The 16,174-nt window shown below is 33.2% G+C and overlaps 3 protein-coding genes across 5 annotated transcripts in view; 1 reads left to right on the plus strand and 2 right to left on the minus strand.

The window, feature by feature from the left end:
• LOC123671052 overlaps window positions 1–1,918 on the minus strand; it is a 55,961-nt gene extending 54,043 nt beyond the window's left edge. Inside the window, exons 1-2 of the mRNA XM_045604700.1 lie at window positions 1,761–1,918; window positions 1,587–1,710 (exon numbers count right to left, since the gene is read on the minus strand). Coding sequence (XP_045460656.1) covers window positions 1,587–1,710; window positions 1,761–1,772 — 136 coding nt within the window. The 5' untranslated portion in view covers window positions 1,773–1,918. The remainder of the gene's footprint in view (window positions 1–1,586; window positions 1,711–1,760) is intronic.
• Window positions 1,919–3,207: 1,289 nt separating this feature from the next.
• LOC123671055 lies at window positions 3,208–4,954 on the minus strand. The gene is made up of 2 exons (XM_045604705.1): window positions 4,669–4,954; window positions 3,208–4,005 (listed from the first exon to the last, which is right to left on the minus strand). The coding sequence occupies exons 1-2, from the start codon at window positions 4,694–4,696 to the stop codon at window positions 3,698–3,700; spliced, it is 336 nt and encodes a 111-aa protein (XP_045460661.1). The 5' UTR covers window positions 4,697–4,954; the 3' UTR covers window positions 3,208–3,697.
• Window positions 4,955–6,905: 1,951 nt separating this feature from the next.
• Window positions 6,906–13,747, plus strand: LOC123676576 (RNA-binding protein squid). Of its 3 annotated transcripts, XM_045612569.1 has the most exons (7): window positions 6,906–7,171; window positions 8,166–8,206; window positions 8,361–8,635; window positions 8,691–8,822; window positions 9,283–9,547; window positions 10,311–10,382; window positions 11,349–11,838. In XM_045612569.1, exons 1-7 carry the CDS (start codon window positions 7,002–7,004, stop codon window positions 11,429–11,431), a joined length of 1,038 nt encoding a protein of 345 aa, XP_045468525.1. In that variant the 5' UTR covers window positions 6,906–7,001; the 3' UTR covers window positions 11,432–11,838. The 3 variants fall into 3 exon arrangements, with proteins under 3 accessions (XP_045468525.1, XP_045468542.1, XP_045468534.1); XM_045612586.1 differs by lacking the exons at window positions 10,311–10,382; window positions 11,349–11,838 and adding an exon at window positions 13,578–13,747 and having other exon boundaries at window positions 6,907–7,171; XM_045612578.1 differs by lacking the exon at window positions 10,311–10,382 and having other exon boundaries at window positions 6,907–7,171.
• The last annotated feature ends 2,427 nt before the right edge of the window (window positions 13,748–16,174 follow it).

Raw genomic sequence — 16,174 nt, forward strand, 5'->3', positions numbered from 1 at the left:
ATCCTCCCAAAATACCGACTTGCCAACACTATAGGAGAAACAATTTCAGTTTCAATTATTTCAGTCAAATCAATCGATTGAATAATTCAACAAGTGCTTATATAAAAAATTGTTGTGCTATGTCTGATATGATACTTAATCTTATCTCTAAAGCTACGGAATTTTATTAACTTGAGAGTTTGATCAATGTGCAAATAAAAGTCCTTCGTGTGACATTCAAAAGGTTTACATTGAGTTAAACCTATAACAAACTTTAAATATAAAATATATTCGAATCATGAAGAGTAATAACCTACTTTGATACTGTAAATTATACATTATGTATTATCATTTTCTAGTATCTATGCACAAAAATAATATATTTTATTCAATATCATTCTAGCACTATATGTTATCTTATCCTTTTCGAGATTATGTATTTCCAACTTTTTGAGGAATTCATTTTTCAAAATTTCGTTCCACGATTCTTCCGAAGATCTATGGATATTATGTAAGGGCATCACGTTCAAACGACTGCACCCGATTAGATAATTCATTCTTTGTTATGTTCATTACTGTCATGAGAAGGTTTATACTACAAAATATTTACAAAAAAATCTTTCAGAAAAGAAAAAAAAAACACTTTTCTTTTTTCTCTGACCGAGCGAACAATCATAGAGTATAATTCGACACTTCGAAGTATGTATTCTGGGTTGCCTAACAGAATGTGCGAAGTCGTAGTGGGCAGATAGTTTTATATAAATTCCCTCTGGTTTCGTGATCACGGAAATATTGGATAATTTTATTTTGATATTCTTCTCGAATTTCCTATACTTCAATGGTAAAGCGATCAAAATGGAATTTATCGCCAGGCTTTAAATTGTCATTCTACATCCAAAAATGCAAATTTTCATCTGGATCGAATCTACAATTTGGAAATTAACAGGACTACAAACTTTTGAACGGCGTTATTTACGAAACCACTAGTCAGATTTTTTCTATCAATGAACTTATCAGCGGTATTTGAAATAATGAACCTACCCTGATAGTTTCTGAGTCCTTCAGTTCAAAAGTTATCGTGTATTTAGGTACGAACAGCATAATCTAATTTGAGAACAGTGTCAACAGTGAGTCGAACATTATCGTTTGAGACCATTTCCGGCTTAAAATTCAAAAATTACAGAGATTGCGACGAAATAATAGAACGATTGTTTTAAAGAACTTTGAAAGGAAGGGCCTAAGAGCTTTCATTTACAAGAAAGACCCTCTTTGATTTGCGACAAAGATTAACGGCCTTAAAACTTTCGTAACACCCTGTAAAGGCAAAAATGGTTACCACCGTCTTACACTGCCCAATACGTCTAGACTGCATATGATGTATGTAAAAAATATTGTCGAATACATAGGCGTGACTAGAAATGAGGGTACATTTCTAAAGACTAAATTCAAAAAATAATATACCTTGTGGAATTCTCAACGTTTTCTAACCTGAACAAGGGTTTATTTACGGTAGGTACTTCTTTACCACCAAATGATTTATTGTTATATGCCTTCAGAAAAACATTTGGACTAAATTCGCAGTCCCTTCGGTTAAACATATTTCTTACCTGATATAAGCCTGTTTTTGTTGGGATCCAAGGGCAAGAAATAGTCCCAAAGATTCAGACCTATCCTAAAAATTGCTGCGCGTATTTTATTGCACGTTCTCCAGACATCGCTAAGCTTCGTTTGCTAAAAATGAGGGTTGTAATGATTTTTTTAAATCTGCATCCGTATTTTACCTTGTAATGCATTTTTTCTAATCAAGTTTTCCGATTTTCCTCTCAATAGTTACGATAATTTATGAAGATTGGAAAAGCTTACGATCTACTTTGCAATAACTATGACGTTTACTCAATTTGGCAAATTTTTTCATATAGCTACAGAAATAAAAATTACACAGAATTTTAAGTTGTCATTTTCTATGAATCTTGACCAAATGGAAATATTGTTAAGAAATCTTTTAGGGAACTCGCTAAGAAAAAAATCTAAAGCACTTCATAAAAACTATATATTCAAAAGAATTAGATACAAAATAAAAGGTAAAATCTCTGAGTAAAATACATATTAAGATGGCAGTTAGTATCAAAAAAGGACTTTTGTAATGAATAAAAAATATTCTAGAAATTTTTTTCAAAGATATTAGTTGGAATGTGCACAATTTATTTTTGGAAAAGTTGAAAACCTAAGAATTGAATGAGAAATTTGAATTTTTCCTCATTAACTATAAGTGAACTTTGGATCTATGACAAAAAATGGTTTCTACACCGCCTTGATCCCCCTAGAGTCAAAAGGCAGATAAAACAATTCATTAATTTTCAAATTCAAATTGTGTATTGGTACACTAATATTGTATTAAATATTTTTTACCTCAATTCAAATTGTAAAAGATTTTTTTTTTTTTGAAAAGTTTTTTTGAACAAAAATTTCAATGTGAGCTTTGCAAGAGCTAAATAAGAGCCTACAGACTACATATATACCATTGCTTCAATGTTAACTCTTTCAACAATGTGTATAGGTAGTATAGAGATTTCCAATAGAAAAAATAATTGCAACACTGTGTATTATTTTTTCACAATTCTTATGTCCTTTGTGTTCAATAGGTTATGCCATTTATCCATAGAAGTGCTCAATGTAAATGCTGAGAGGAATTTAAGAATTCATGGATGAAATAATTCAGTTAATCGACTCACACTGTTCTTCTTATTATAGCAAAGTGAATTTTCTCTACACAATTAAAAGTATCAGTACCAGTACTGAGCTGTACTTGGTACCATTTTCAAATTTGAAGAATAGTGAGTCGATTCTACCATTCCTAAACATTGTTGAAGCGTATATATTTCCATGATTAAATGACAACCTAGTGAACACCTATGATATAAGATATGTCAAAAAGAAATACACATAGTTGCCGTTTTAAATTGTATCATTCATATTGGAAAACTATATGTATATAATTCAATAAATAGATCTGAAAACACAAAATCGATTAAAATGGTTTGTAGAAAATTTGGATACACAATTAAAAAACCTTGTAACTTGAAATTATGAGTTTCACTAAAACAAATAACTGTGACAGTATTGCAAAAATAAAGAATGGTAGGATGAATTTGTTCTATAAGATGGAAGAGATGCTTCGCAGTAATCGAAAAATTGTAAATTTTGATATAATACAGAAATCATAAATAATTCCACTTAAATTAAATTTATTATTTCTATATATTCACAATTGTCTTTCTTAGTGAGTACAAATTTACAAATTGTTTGTCATATGAATGATCAACTCAAATTTAATAAAAACATAGATGATTAGCTGCAATAAATACATAATTAGCTGCTACAATAACATTTAGTCAAACGCTTGGCGGCGTGTTAACAAAATTAGGACAAATAAAATAATCAAAATACTGATGTCGAATTTTACACATGCATAAAAATTGCAATGGAAAATATAATTTTTCTATAAAAAGCGAAGCAATTTTATACTTCACAGATTTATATCCATCACATAAGAAGGTATTGGAGTTTTTCTGCGGAATGTAAGAGTGATTTTTGACTTTCCGTCACATAGTTTAAAAATAAACATTTGTACATATTTACAAATTTTTGCATTTCAAGTCACAGCACATTCAAGATCCCTAGGATCTTTATCACAAAATACATTGAAAGTACTCCTTATTTACACCTGTAAAGTGTTACGACTGCTGTAAGTACCATCTCCATTTTCGGTAGGTTGCCTTGGGAGGATTGGCTGTTCTGAAGTTGCCAGTTTTCCATTCTTTTCAACTGTTTCTATATGCCTTCTACGATAGAGCTCGAATGCTGCGAAACTGCTCAAACCAATAATCAAAACCAGAAAGATAAGTATTACTAGCACTAATCTGGCTGTTTGCATTGACGCAAATATATTAACGATGATTCCAATTATAACTAGCACCAAAATGATAGAAGTAATCACAACAAAGGAGAAGACAGTTGGCTTCATGCCTAGAATAAAGAGTAAAAAAATTATTAACAGAAACTAATTTAATTTGATAAATTATTTGCTTTATATAATACATTTTTTTTTAAATCAATAGGTATACCAAAGATTAATTTTCGTTTTAATATTTTCATGGTGTTCAATTTATTTAATAATAATCAAACAATTGTTGATTCGTTGTTAATTAATTATGAAAAGCAAGGCGTGTCCCGTATGTAATACAACAATATGTTTAAATTTATCAATGACATCATCGAATGCGATTGGGTAAAATAAATAGTGAGTACATTAACTTAATATGATAGTGATTCAAATTATTTAGGTCAAGAAAACAGCAACAAGTAAAAGTTCAAAAGGAAAATAGAGTGATATGAATTTATCAACAGTTATTGAAGAATAGGTCGAATTATTATTGTTTGCAAAAATTGGAGATGAATAGATCGATTCAATGCACAGATATAACCTAAAATTAAATATAAAATAAAACAATGATTAATTAAAATTTTGTTTTTTACTTTATTTCGGTTAAACAAAACATTGCTTATGCGCAGGTGTTCAAATGACTTAAGTCAATGTAACTTAAGCATCAGTATCAACAAAAGCTCAAAAGAGGTGAATACAAGGAAGAAATCAAAAATTACAGAACTATTTCTCTATTTTAGCCTCACCTGCATAAACTTTCATTTCGGACACCATTTTGCAACTACCTATAGATTGAGTCAAGATTTAAAAAGGCTAATGAATTATTGATAAGACAACAGTGCAAACATCACAGTCGATAACGTTCAAATTGATTTATTTACACTTTACTTCAGTGACACAGAAATCACTGAAGATGAACTCACGACAACATGTGCGTTTATCCATAAATCGTATACAATGAATAAAGCGATTCCAGAGAAAGTTTTGAGTCACTCACTACACCTTCAATACTTCTTTTTATTCGAAGAAATCGAGTCACCTGGACTTAATAGGTGCATTGCTCATATGATGCGACCTCTCTTGCTTTGCGTTCGAACTATTAATTTGAGATCACATTAAGTTGCAGTATTCTGTACTAGTATATGCAATTGTCAAGGGAACTATTTCAGTTTTTTTCCAGCTTATGTATCGCAACGGAAAAACAAAGATAAATTGGGAGTCCTGGATAAATCTCCCAAAAATAATTTTTAATTATGACTGTGCACTTTTTGGGTGGTGCTGAACAGCAATTCTGATTGGAATTCACCCTTGCAAGCCGACATCACAAAAAAAGAAAGGAATTTATAGGCAGTATGAATTAGTTTATTAGGAAACTATAAATTCATCAGTATTCTGTTTTAATTGTATTGGGAGATTTTCATTTGAAAAATTTAGCCTGTTGGCATTCTTGGAAATATTCCATGAAGTAGGTATATATCCTTCATTTCCTTCATAAAATTGTCCCTAAGTCAAAAGGTCCTCAACTGCAGGTAGAATTGCTCCTAAAATAAAATGGACCCCAGGGTGAAGAGTCGTAAATTGAAATCTACCCTACCGTTGACAATATAGAGAATACGAGCAATATATTGAATTAAATTTCTTGAATTCTTATTAGAATCAAGTTCTTGAAATTTTATTTGGATTTAAATTGAATGTTACAAAGGATTTTATAATTTAAAAAAACATTTTTAAATTAGATTCAATCGAAGACATTTTCCCTTCTATAACTCAGAAAATATTCAAGTTGATTTAGGATAAAAATAGAGATTGAAATTCAATTGAAACACAAAAAATATAGAACATAAAAACTTCGAACAACAATACAAAGTATGTACTTCTAATATTGATGAGATAATTCGGTTATAATTGATTATATACATATAATTGAAATAAATGGCTATTCCAGAATTCCATAATTTTATCACCTTTTTATTATTTCCCTGTTATAATTAGGTACCTAGGCTCTGGATAATCATGTAATACTTCTTGATATAGGTTCCATTCAGTAAACCTTTAACAATTGAAATTACAACAATTTTATTGAATATATAAATAAAAAGTATAGGAAAATATAGAAACCTTGTATACTTAGTTACAGTTTGTAGCTATAATAAAAATATAGTTGGACACATGACAAATAAACAATAAAGATTGAGCTAAACTGTTGGAGAGGATCTAAGACTGAAAGAATAAACTTTTAAATGGCATAATAGGTATAAAAACATGTTTGAAAAACCAATTTAAAAATAAAATAATATGAATCATATAGGTGGTAGAGCAACAAAAATTCTCAAATAAGTCATAAAACCGTTTCAAATTTTTCGAAAAATATTAATTCAAACACATCTATTATAAGTTTATAACAACTAGGTAGGTTATAAAATAAATAAAGACAAACTAGTTACAGTATTTTTGCTCCTGTTTGTTTCATAAGGGATCACGATTTTGTACATGAATGAAAAACAATTTATTTTCTGTCATTTTAAATATTATTATTATTTTAAAAATCATCTTAAACTTTCAGGCAGTGTCATAACTACAAATAAACAATAAGCAAATCATAATTCATAATATAATTTAAACGAATATTTTAATTCAATACATGTTTTATTGAAAATTTATTATCTTATTATTATAAATGAAAGAGTTCATTTGATTAACTGAGTAAATTAAATTTACTTTTATATTTTATATAAAATAATAATAATAATATATAAAACCGGAAATCGAGTTGTTGACCCCTGTAGTTATTTAGAAAAGTCTATAAGGGCGATTTTCTGTGTATTTTGAGAATACTCAATTCTTTATTATCAATAGCATTTCCTACGCATCGAAAAGTAGTAACCGGTGGCGTCGTTGAATCTTGCGATTTCATTGGTTAGCAACCGGACATGACGCAGGTAATCGATAGAGATGGCGTAGTAAACGCTAGAGCGGTTCTTTTCTTCCATAAGTACGCCTCTTCCATTTCTGTACTCGTCTTAGGCGGACGTAGTTGCATAGTGACGAAGTCGTTTTAGTCCTTTAGTTTTTAACGAATATGGCTACAAATCAAGACTGCAACATGGAAAATGGAGAAGATTTCTCACAAGACATTACTACCGATCAAAATAATTTTCAACAAGATCAAGTAAATGGTCAAAATGGTTCTGGAGACGCTCCATTGGCAGATAGCGGTAGCGCCGATGCTCCCGGTCGTGATGACGATAGGTATGTTTTTGTTTCCTATACTCTTGAAAATATTTCTGAAATTTAGATGAGCTCCGAGATGAAATGACTTTAGAATGCCCCTGATGTTTTAAAACACAAATTCATCACATCTATTCATTGTAAATAGAAGCCGGATGTTGGACGATTTTTAATCCAGGTTCATCAGTAATTTATCATTGGTCAATTTTGGTTCAAAGTATCTAATATTTAGTTTCAGCTTTGAGGAAAATTTTGACGTCCATATTATTCATGATTTTTGTATTCTTCTATTTTTTTAAACTGTTTTCAAGGTTCAAGCACTCTTGCTCTCTAGCTGAAGAAAATGGCGGCTGACGATGTTTGGCGCGTAATTCAAATTCATATCTGTAGATCAAGCTATAGATTGTACAAATTTTTTTTCAGCCTCCTTTCAATTCAATGCGAGAATAGTTGAGAAAAGCTTCTTTTCAGTGAATTTCAATAGTTTTCAATTTTACTTCATCACATCTTAGTTGAAGGCAAAAAGTTAGCTCTTGATTTCGGGCCGGTGTAGGATTGCAGGTTTTCCGAGAGAAGTATAACACTTAAATGCTTCCTTTTCTCCAGGTGGCTTCGTCCGCTTTCTGGAAGATGAATGGAGAGAGGACTGGAGTACACTAGGACCCATGGTATTTATCCTTGGGCACAGTTGTCTGTCTGCCCCAAACAATTAATCCAATTATTCAAATTTGGGTTGTTAGCGTCATGATCATTGAGCTTAAATTTCAAATGTCTGATATTTTGCTCTTGGATTCTATATTACAGACTTTTTCAGAATTTAAAGTTTGCAGATCCCTAACTTAACTTGGATTATCAATTTTTCTCTTTCTATTTTGATTATTATGATGTTAAAGTAGATGTAACCAATGTTAATTTTTTATTCATCAATTAAGCTTTACTTTATTCTAAAAGCTCTTGATGCCTAGGTAAAATTTCGGATTACATTATTTCTCACGTTGTTATTCTCTTCTTACAGGAAACTATTTGTTGGTGGTCTGAGTTGGGAAACCTCAGATAGTGAGTATTTTCCTTAATCATTTTAATTTACTTGGTTATTCTCAACCTGCCACCGTTAACTGTAATTAACATTCGGGTCTGTAATGAGAATCTCAAATTAAATTCATTTCGGCTAAATGTTTGTCATGGAATTTAAATTTTAAAAACTTTTCAGAGGAACTTCGTGAGCACTTTGGACAATATGGTGAAATTGAAAGTATAAACGTTAAGACTGATCCCAATACTGGCAGATCCAGAGGTTTTGCTTTTATTGTTTATAAAACAGCTGATTCCATTGACAAAGTAGCCAGTGCAGGAGACCATGTCATCAACAACAAAAAAGTAGATCCCAAAAAAGCAAAAGCACGACATGGCAAAATTTTCGTAGGAGGTTTAACTTCTGAACTTAGCGATGATGATATCAAGAATTACTTTGCTCAATATGGAACGGTAATAATTTCAAGATGATATGAAGTTCGCGATTGCAATGATTCATTTTTTCTAGATCGTTGAGGTTGAAATGCCTTTTGACAAGCAGAAGAATCAAAGGAAAGGATTCTGCTTCATCACTTTCGACTCGGAACAAGTTGTTAATGAACTCTTGAAGACGCCAAAACAGACGATCAAGGATAAAGAAGTAAGTTTGATTTTTATCTGGAATATTTATTCGGTCTTAAATTTGCACTCTTACAATGCTTATTTCAAATATCTTTTGTCGCCGGATTAAGGTTGCTGTTCTTGGTTTCGAAATAGGAACGGAATTGTTTTAAAAGAAAATGCTTGTTATAATGCTGCTGTTACAAAAATTTATTTCCTTCACACTATTAGTCTTTATTATTATTATTTGAACTGGGGTCGACACTATTAGTCTTAGTGTTTAGCTTAAAACAAATTTATTTCTTTAGATTAATTTTGACAATTTATGCTGCACTCGCTCTGTATATTCGCAATTGATCTACATGATGCCTGACTATGTCAGTTCTGCTACTGATTATCTTTGAGGACACTTACCACACTGATTCATCATTCAAAATACATTCTTTTGGCAACTGTACTCTATCACCTGTTTAACCATTTTTTTTTCTCCTCCATCCTAGGTCGATGTAAAGAAAGCGACGCCCAAGCTCGACGGCATGGGAAATGTACGAGGTGGCGGTAGAATGATGACCCGTGGTGGAGCTGGAGGTAGGGGAAGAGGTCGTGGAAACTACAGCAACCAAAGCTGGAATCAAAGTTACGGCCCATACAGTGGTTATAACCAGGGCTACAGTGGTGGTTATGACGGCTATGGTGGTTACGACTACTACGGTGGTGGTTACGGAGGCTATGGTGGATATGACTACTCTAGCTACGGCAACTACGGTAAATACAGGCATTAGGAATAATATAAGTTTGAATGTACATAATAGATACATATACGAGTGTTGAACATCTGAACAGAGTGTGTATATTATTTCTCTTGAGGATGCGTCAAACCAACTTTCTCGGGTTTCATCCTTCTTTTTTTTCTATTCATCTATTTCTCGTTTTTTTTTTCTATTCATCTTTGATCGGTATTCTCAAAAATTCAATTTCATTTTTTCCGGAACTTCGATCGGAAGTTGCTTTGAGGCATCTTCAAATCCTAAAATGGTGCCTTGTCCTCTGGACGCCAGCAAGCTGATAGTCTTTAGATGTATCTGTTATATTGTTACGGTAATGTACCTGTGATATTCACAGATCCAACACAAATATATAGTAACTTAAAAAATATATATACCGATAGTCGAAATTTTTTTTTTGTTCTTCACGTTCTTTAGTATCTTTAAAAGTGCATAATTTTACCCTTTGGACATGTTTCCGGGACATGGCTTTTTGGAATAAAGCATTTGTTTGATGAAAACACAAAAACGTTTCGTATTTTTGACCGACCCAATCTACCCCCCGAAATGTTCCATTCATCACTCTGTGACCGATGCAATGTTTTATTTTTTGTTTTGTTTGATCTGTTCTTTCAACTTGGATGTTGATTATTTTATTTTTAAAAAAATTTGATTGTGCTGCAACGTTCAGCTTGACTTGCATTTGTGCTTTTCATTGGCAAGCAAAAAATATCTGATGATATGTTTGTTTAACGCCGATTAAGGAGACTATGGATATGGTAATAACTATGAGGGAGGATATGGTGGAGGCGGTGGAAGAGGCGGGCGCGGAAAAGGTATTGCCTGATGTGGATATTGTTTTGTCTCTTCTTCCATTGTTGTCGAACATTGCAGATTGAAGTTGATCGTTGAATGTTCGGTTTAAATGTTCTTGAGATTTATTTTACTTTAAGGAACGTCGTTTCTCCTGAATTATACGGAAGTTGGACGTAACCCCACTCTTGTCCGCGCGTTTTTTTTATTTGCGCACGTTTCAACATCATCGGCTATTAACTTGATTACAGTACTTGATTACAGTAACATGCATAGTAGTTTTGGTGCTTTGTCCATCTTCCATACCTCCAACGAAGTTAATAAAGGGTTTCAGTCGTTATTTAGCAAATTCAGAACTTTTTATTGCATTCAAAATAGTTTTCCTAGAAAATTTATTACCCAAATTTTGTTTTTACCACTCGCCTTTTACTCAATTGTATAGATTCAAGGGGTGCTTTGCTCAATAGAACACAGTGAGGGCAGGTGAAAGCTGTAGGCAATAGTCCGGTAGATTAGAATTACTGCTATTACTATTTTGCATGTTTTTGTAATTTAGTTTATTACCTTTAGTTTCTGTTAACAACTTAGTCGTGGAAACGTGCGTCAAGCGCTGATTAATTAATCCAGTGGGCGAGAGTATGGTTATTTCAGCTTTTCAAGTAATAAGTTCGGAGTCCACAGAGAACTGGAATAACTGAGAGTATGTTCCTTCTGCAATGTGCGCTAATCGTTAATGCAACTTTTCGCAGCCTGCGTTAGTGTGAAAAAAATCACCTATACTCCCTCTGAAGATAGAAATGGACAATGTTATTTCGATCTTTAAGTTGGTTGCAGCATTTATAGGATATAGCAAATAGCTACTAAAAACTTGAAGAAGTGTGTATCAAAACAACGCAGGTGGCGAGCGAATAGATTGTTTTGAATTTGGGTTGATTAGTGAGTAAGATTGCATACAAAATTAAATTTTTATACTTGCTCCTCGTTTTCAGGTGGTTCTGGTGGCTATCAGGGCGGTAAACAGAGAGGAGGCGGCGGTGGCGGTGGTAGAAACCAGAGGCATCAACCTTACTAAGATCGGTAGATGAACTTGTGATCTGTTCGATAGTTTTCCATGTACTGAGACAGTTGGTTTCAAGTGTGCGTGTTTGCCAGTTGGGTTCTTTTTCGTTTTCTTTTTCCGGAAATTGAGACGGGACGTGATGTTTGGCAAACATTTCAAGTATCGAGGAGGAAATTTGATTTTTCTACTGTTTAATAAATGTACAATTTTATTTTTTGATATTACATAAATATTTCAGAACTATTTATAAAGATTACTTGAACGCAATTCTCCATTTTCCCTTTGTATTGTAGTTACGATTTTATTTAAATAGTTATTGTAATTAAAATGATAGTAGTGTAAGTTATATGTGTCATTGAGTGCATGAATGGGCAGGAGGCGACTTCTGTTTTGTATGAACAATAAAAATTGAAAAGTCATGTTTTTTACCTCATTTGAATCCGAGATGAAGAATTTTTTTTTCAAGCCAATCCATATCCTGTCACTCTGATTTTGGGGCTTCAGTTAAGACAAAGTTATAAGCGTGATATGCTCAATATTTGTAAAAAGTAGTTTGTTATATTTCCGAAAAAAAAAATATTTCCAAGAAAAAAGTGTAGTTCTTTCTCGAAAAAAACTATGAAAGAATTGAACAATGGTCCTCGCATTCAACTTGTTTTTGAAGGCTATAAATCCCGAAATGAACTTCCTTAATTGCTTTGATGGACTCTGTTCATTATTTCCATTAATAAATTTTCAGAAACTTTGAAATAATGGAAATTCTAACCTCCAGTGAAATTTTTCACGATTTGGAATGAGGAATTCCTTTCAAAGCTCTTGGAATCTAATCAATTAAATTGACGAATAGTTTTCTCTGTAAATGGGGAACAGGTGTAATTAATTAATTTGATGCAGAAATCTGTTTGGTCGTTGAGGATCAATGCTGTATAAAAAAAGATAAAAATGAAAAAATACTATCTGAAGGAATTTTGGGATAATGAATATACGAAATGAAAAAAATTATGAATTATTCAAAAATAAAATAGATTATTCCAGTCCTGTGCGTAGTTCAGGAATAATAGGATTTGAAATTCCTTGTTCTTTTCAGAAACTTTCAGGATATAAAATATTTTTGGGCTCCGATTTCAACATTTCTATTGCAACAAACATTTCAAATAATTCTGAAGAACAGTAGTTTAGTCTCTGTTTGTTCGCATACACCCAAAAATGAAAGAATATAATCGGAACGAATTCTTCGGGAAAAATAAAATATACAAAAAAAAAGAAACATGTCTTCACTTTTACAATTCTTATTAGATTTTGATGGAATTTAGTGTAGGTATTACCACCACGTGGTTTTTCGCGTATCAGTCAAACTTTGGTAACCATTCATTTCCCCTCTGTTGCTCCTGGGATTACCAAACTTTGTACAATATACGAAGTTGTAGATTTACTTGATCTTCTTTCTTTTTTCGAAGCAAATAAATAGAGGGCAGCACTGTACGACGACTTTCAAGAAATTATAAATTTACCTTTTTTGTGATGATTTTTGTTAGGATGTTTTCACATATATTTTAAAAATATACGAGTGCTTTGTGAAAAGTACATATCAATTTTTCTGCAAAAAATGAAAAGCAACCACGTGGTGGTGTTCCCTCTTAATAATTCTCGTTTTACCGGTCCGTTTTTGATGGAGTTGAGAATTTTAACAACTTGGAATTCAAAATTTTAGAGCTAAATTGAAGAACGAGGGAGTATAGTGCCGAACCTTTTGACAGACAATTTTCAGATTGATCTTATTTCATTTTACGATTTTTCAGTGAAATTTTTTAGAGTTAGTTCATCCTCATCAATTCATTGAATATAAAAAATTGTAGTATAAGCACTATTTCTTTGATTCATTTGTAACAAGCATACATATATATGTGTATGTATATTGGAATATTCCAAATTACGGATTGATAAATAATTTAATTTTTTTCAAGGTTCATTCAAGTAAGTTGAATTGACCGCATTTGAAAGTAATCTGACAGGTAAATTAGAGGTTTCAGTGTAAATATCACGTGCCAATTGATAAACACGAAATACACTGATCACAAGACATTGAAATCACGGAATTGATAACTTATACAGATAATTCGATTTTTCCCCTTTATAATTATTCCCTTTTTTTTTACAGACGATGAATATAGGGAGGAGTGATGAGAATATGGCTCCACCTCATCCAACAGTGAAAACAATCGCTTTAGTGATGCCGTTGTAAACAAAAATGTATAAAACTTACATCCAGTTAATTATTCTCAAATATTATATTATTATAAGTGAATAAAAATATATATGGAAAATATATAAAAATCAGTGATGAAATAAATTTCTAAACACTACAGATGGTTTGTTTACAATGTATTTTCTTTCAGATAATATCGAGTGGGTTATCGTTGTTTTTGATATGGGTTTCAATCAATAAGGTTTAAAAGTGACCGCACAATTTACACATTTTGGCAATAAACTCAATTAGATGCTGGTTCACTATTATTCAATTATGAGTAACCATAACAATTTAATAATGCAAAATTAATTGTAATGTAAGCAGACATTACAACAAAATTTCAAAGCGAAGCGACACGAGGTAGGGTTATATCAAACATAGAATGATTCCATATAAAAAAAAATACGGAGGGTCAAGAAGGGCCAGAATTTTTTAAGAGAGGTACTAGCTGTCTATACTTGTGCCTAAGAGTGCCTCAGAAGAAAACTCAAAGGAGCGAGTATTTATCACTGCGGACAGCCAGGCCACGCTGAGATCGCTGATATTGGAGTGCTGTAATACCATAAAGGCAATTCGGAACAGTTTGCTGGCCGCCATTTCATAGTTTATGCTTGATTCTTAAAAACGACATAAGGATGTTCCGCTCCGCTGCATTTGTCAACATTCCCTACAATAAAAATCTCCAAAACACCTTTACTAAGCCGTCTGTATCCCTGTAGTGTCACTGTAAATACACTGCGCAAAAAAATTAACGCACATTATGGAAATCTCAAATTTATTCTACAACTGAAGGTGTTCTCAATGATAATTATTTTTATCAGAATTATGCATGCATATGTTATCCACTTTCAACGTTTTTCTTCAATACATATGTTTTTTCCCAGCAGGAATAAAAAAAGAAGAGATCAGATTTTGAATTTATTGGCTCCATTCTGAAATCAGTTGTTCTCGATCAATTCTCTCGAACAATTTGACCCAAGAGGAATGTGCCCAAGCGGTAGTTTTGCGAGAAGAAGGGTGGACATACACAAGAATTGCAGAAAGGTTTGGAGTTTCCCATGTGTCCAGAATGTTGCAGCGATTCAGAGAGATAGGTATGAATGTCCGAAGACCAGGACAGGGTAGACCACGGGTAACAACTGCCATTCAAGAACGTTACTTGTGAGTTTCTTCGTTGAGACAACGGTTTGCAACCGCTCGCCTCCTTCAAAATCAGCTTGAGCAAGCTCATGGGGTGCAAATTAGCACTCAGACAATAAGAAATCGCCTCAGAGAATATGATTTAAGGCCTCGTGTCGCGGCAAGAGGCCCAGCTCTTACCCCAGCCCATCGAAGGGCTCGATTGGATTTTGCGAGAAAGCATATCCATTGGGAAGAGGCTGATTGGGAGAGAGTTCTCTTCAAAGATGAGTCTAGATTCTGCCTCTACCATTGTGATCGACGTTCCCTCGTATACAGACGTCTACATGAAAGATATGCTCAGTGCAATTTCCTGAATACTACTGGTTTCGGGGGAGGATCGATTATGGTATGGGGTGGAATATCTTTGACTGCTCGCACAGACCTAGTGGTCGTTGATAATGGAGCTATGAATGCTGATAGGTATATAAGGAACATTCTTGAAGAGCATGTAGTGCCATTTGCCCCATACATTGGTGAAAATTTCAATTTTCTTGACGATAATGCCAGACCCCATCGTGCGCGCATCGTTCAGGAGTACCTTGAAGAGGTTGAAGTATCTCGAATGGAATGGCTAGCAAGAAGTCCAGATCTCAATCCGATTGAGCAGGTTTGGGACAACCTCAATAGAAGGCTGAGAAGTTCAGAAAATCATCCAGCAACTCTTAATGACTTAGGAATCCAACTCAGAGAAATCTAGGAAGGATTAGATCAGAACATTTTAAGATCACTCATTCTGAGTATGAACCGTCGTTGCCGAGCTGTAATTAACGCAAGGGGTGGAAATACCAAGTTTTAAATCAATCATCAGCATTCCAGTATTTTGAAAATTGTTTATTTCTCTTCTTTCACATAAGATTCGGTGAAATCCTGAATTTTTCTTCCATTTAATGTGTCTTGTTTCGTTCAAAACCTTCCCGAGAGGACATAAAAAATAAGTTATAAAGTCAATGTAGAGTTAACTTTCTTTAAAATTGAGATTTTCAGAATGTGCGTTAATTTTTTTGCACAGTGTAGTTCTAAACTTGTATAGTCGAATCTGGAAATTCGAAAAATACAGACAAAATGATTGTCCACTCTTTTCAAGAAAGAAGAAATCAAAAAAAGAAAAATTGTGAAGACTTCAGTAAGGGCGTCGAATATACCCAGACCCACCTTCCAAAGGTTCACCAGTCCAACTAACAAAACACCCCCAAGTCCCTTGGGAACCACAAAGACATGGCACAAACCCCAAAATTTCCATTCCCCAAAACCACCCCTGCCTCTACGTCGCGTTGCGCCGTGGCCACGCTGCGGACGCCGCACCAGGCGACAGCGTCGGTCGGCAC

This window comes from Harmonia axyridis, chromosome 1 (genome assembly GCF_914767665.1).
Source record: "Harmonia axyridis chromosome 1, icHarAxyr1.1, whole genome shotgun sequence".
NCBI lineage: Eukaryota > Metazoa > Arthropoda > Insecta > Coleoptera > Coccinellidae > Harmonia > Harmonia axyridis.

What these genes read in the sequence shown, in the direction of transcription:
- LOC123671055 (XM_045604705.1), bottom strand. Translation starts at nt 4,696, where the DNA reads ATGGTGTCCGAAATGAAAGTTTATGCAG. An exon ending in CGAAATGAAAGTTTATGCAG is followed by an intron (nt 4,006 to 4,668) that starts GTGAGGCTAAAA and finishes TCTTTATTCTAG; the next exon opens with GCATGAAGCCAACTGTCTTC.
- LOC123676576 (XM_045612569.1), top strand. Translation starts at nt 7,002, where the DNA reads ATGGCTACAAATCAAGACTGCAACATGGAAAATGGAGAAGATTTCTCA. An exon ending in ACTTTGCTCAATATGGAACG is followed by an intron (nt 8,636 to 8,690) that starts GTAATAATTTCA and finishes CATTTTTTCTAG; the next exon opens with ATCGTTGAGGTTGAAATGCC. An exon ending in CTCTAGCTACGGCAACTACG is followed by an intron (nt 9,548 to 10,310) that starts GTAAATACAGGC and finishes ACGCCGATTAAG; the next exon opens with GAGACTATGGATATGGTAAT.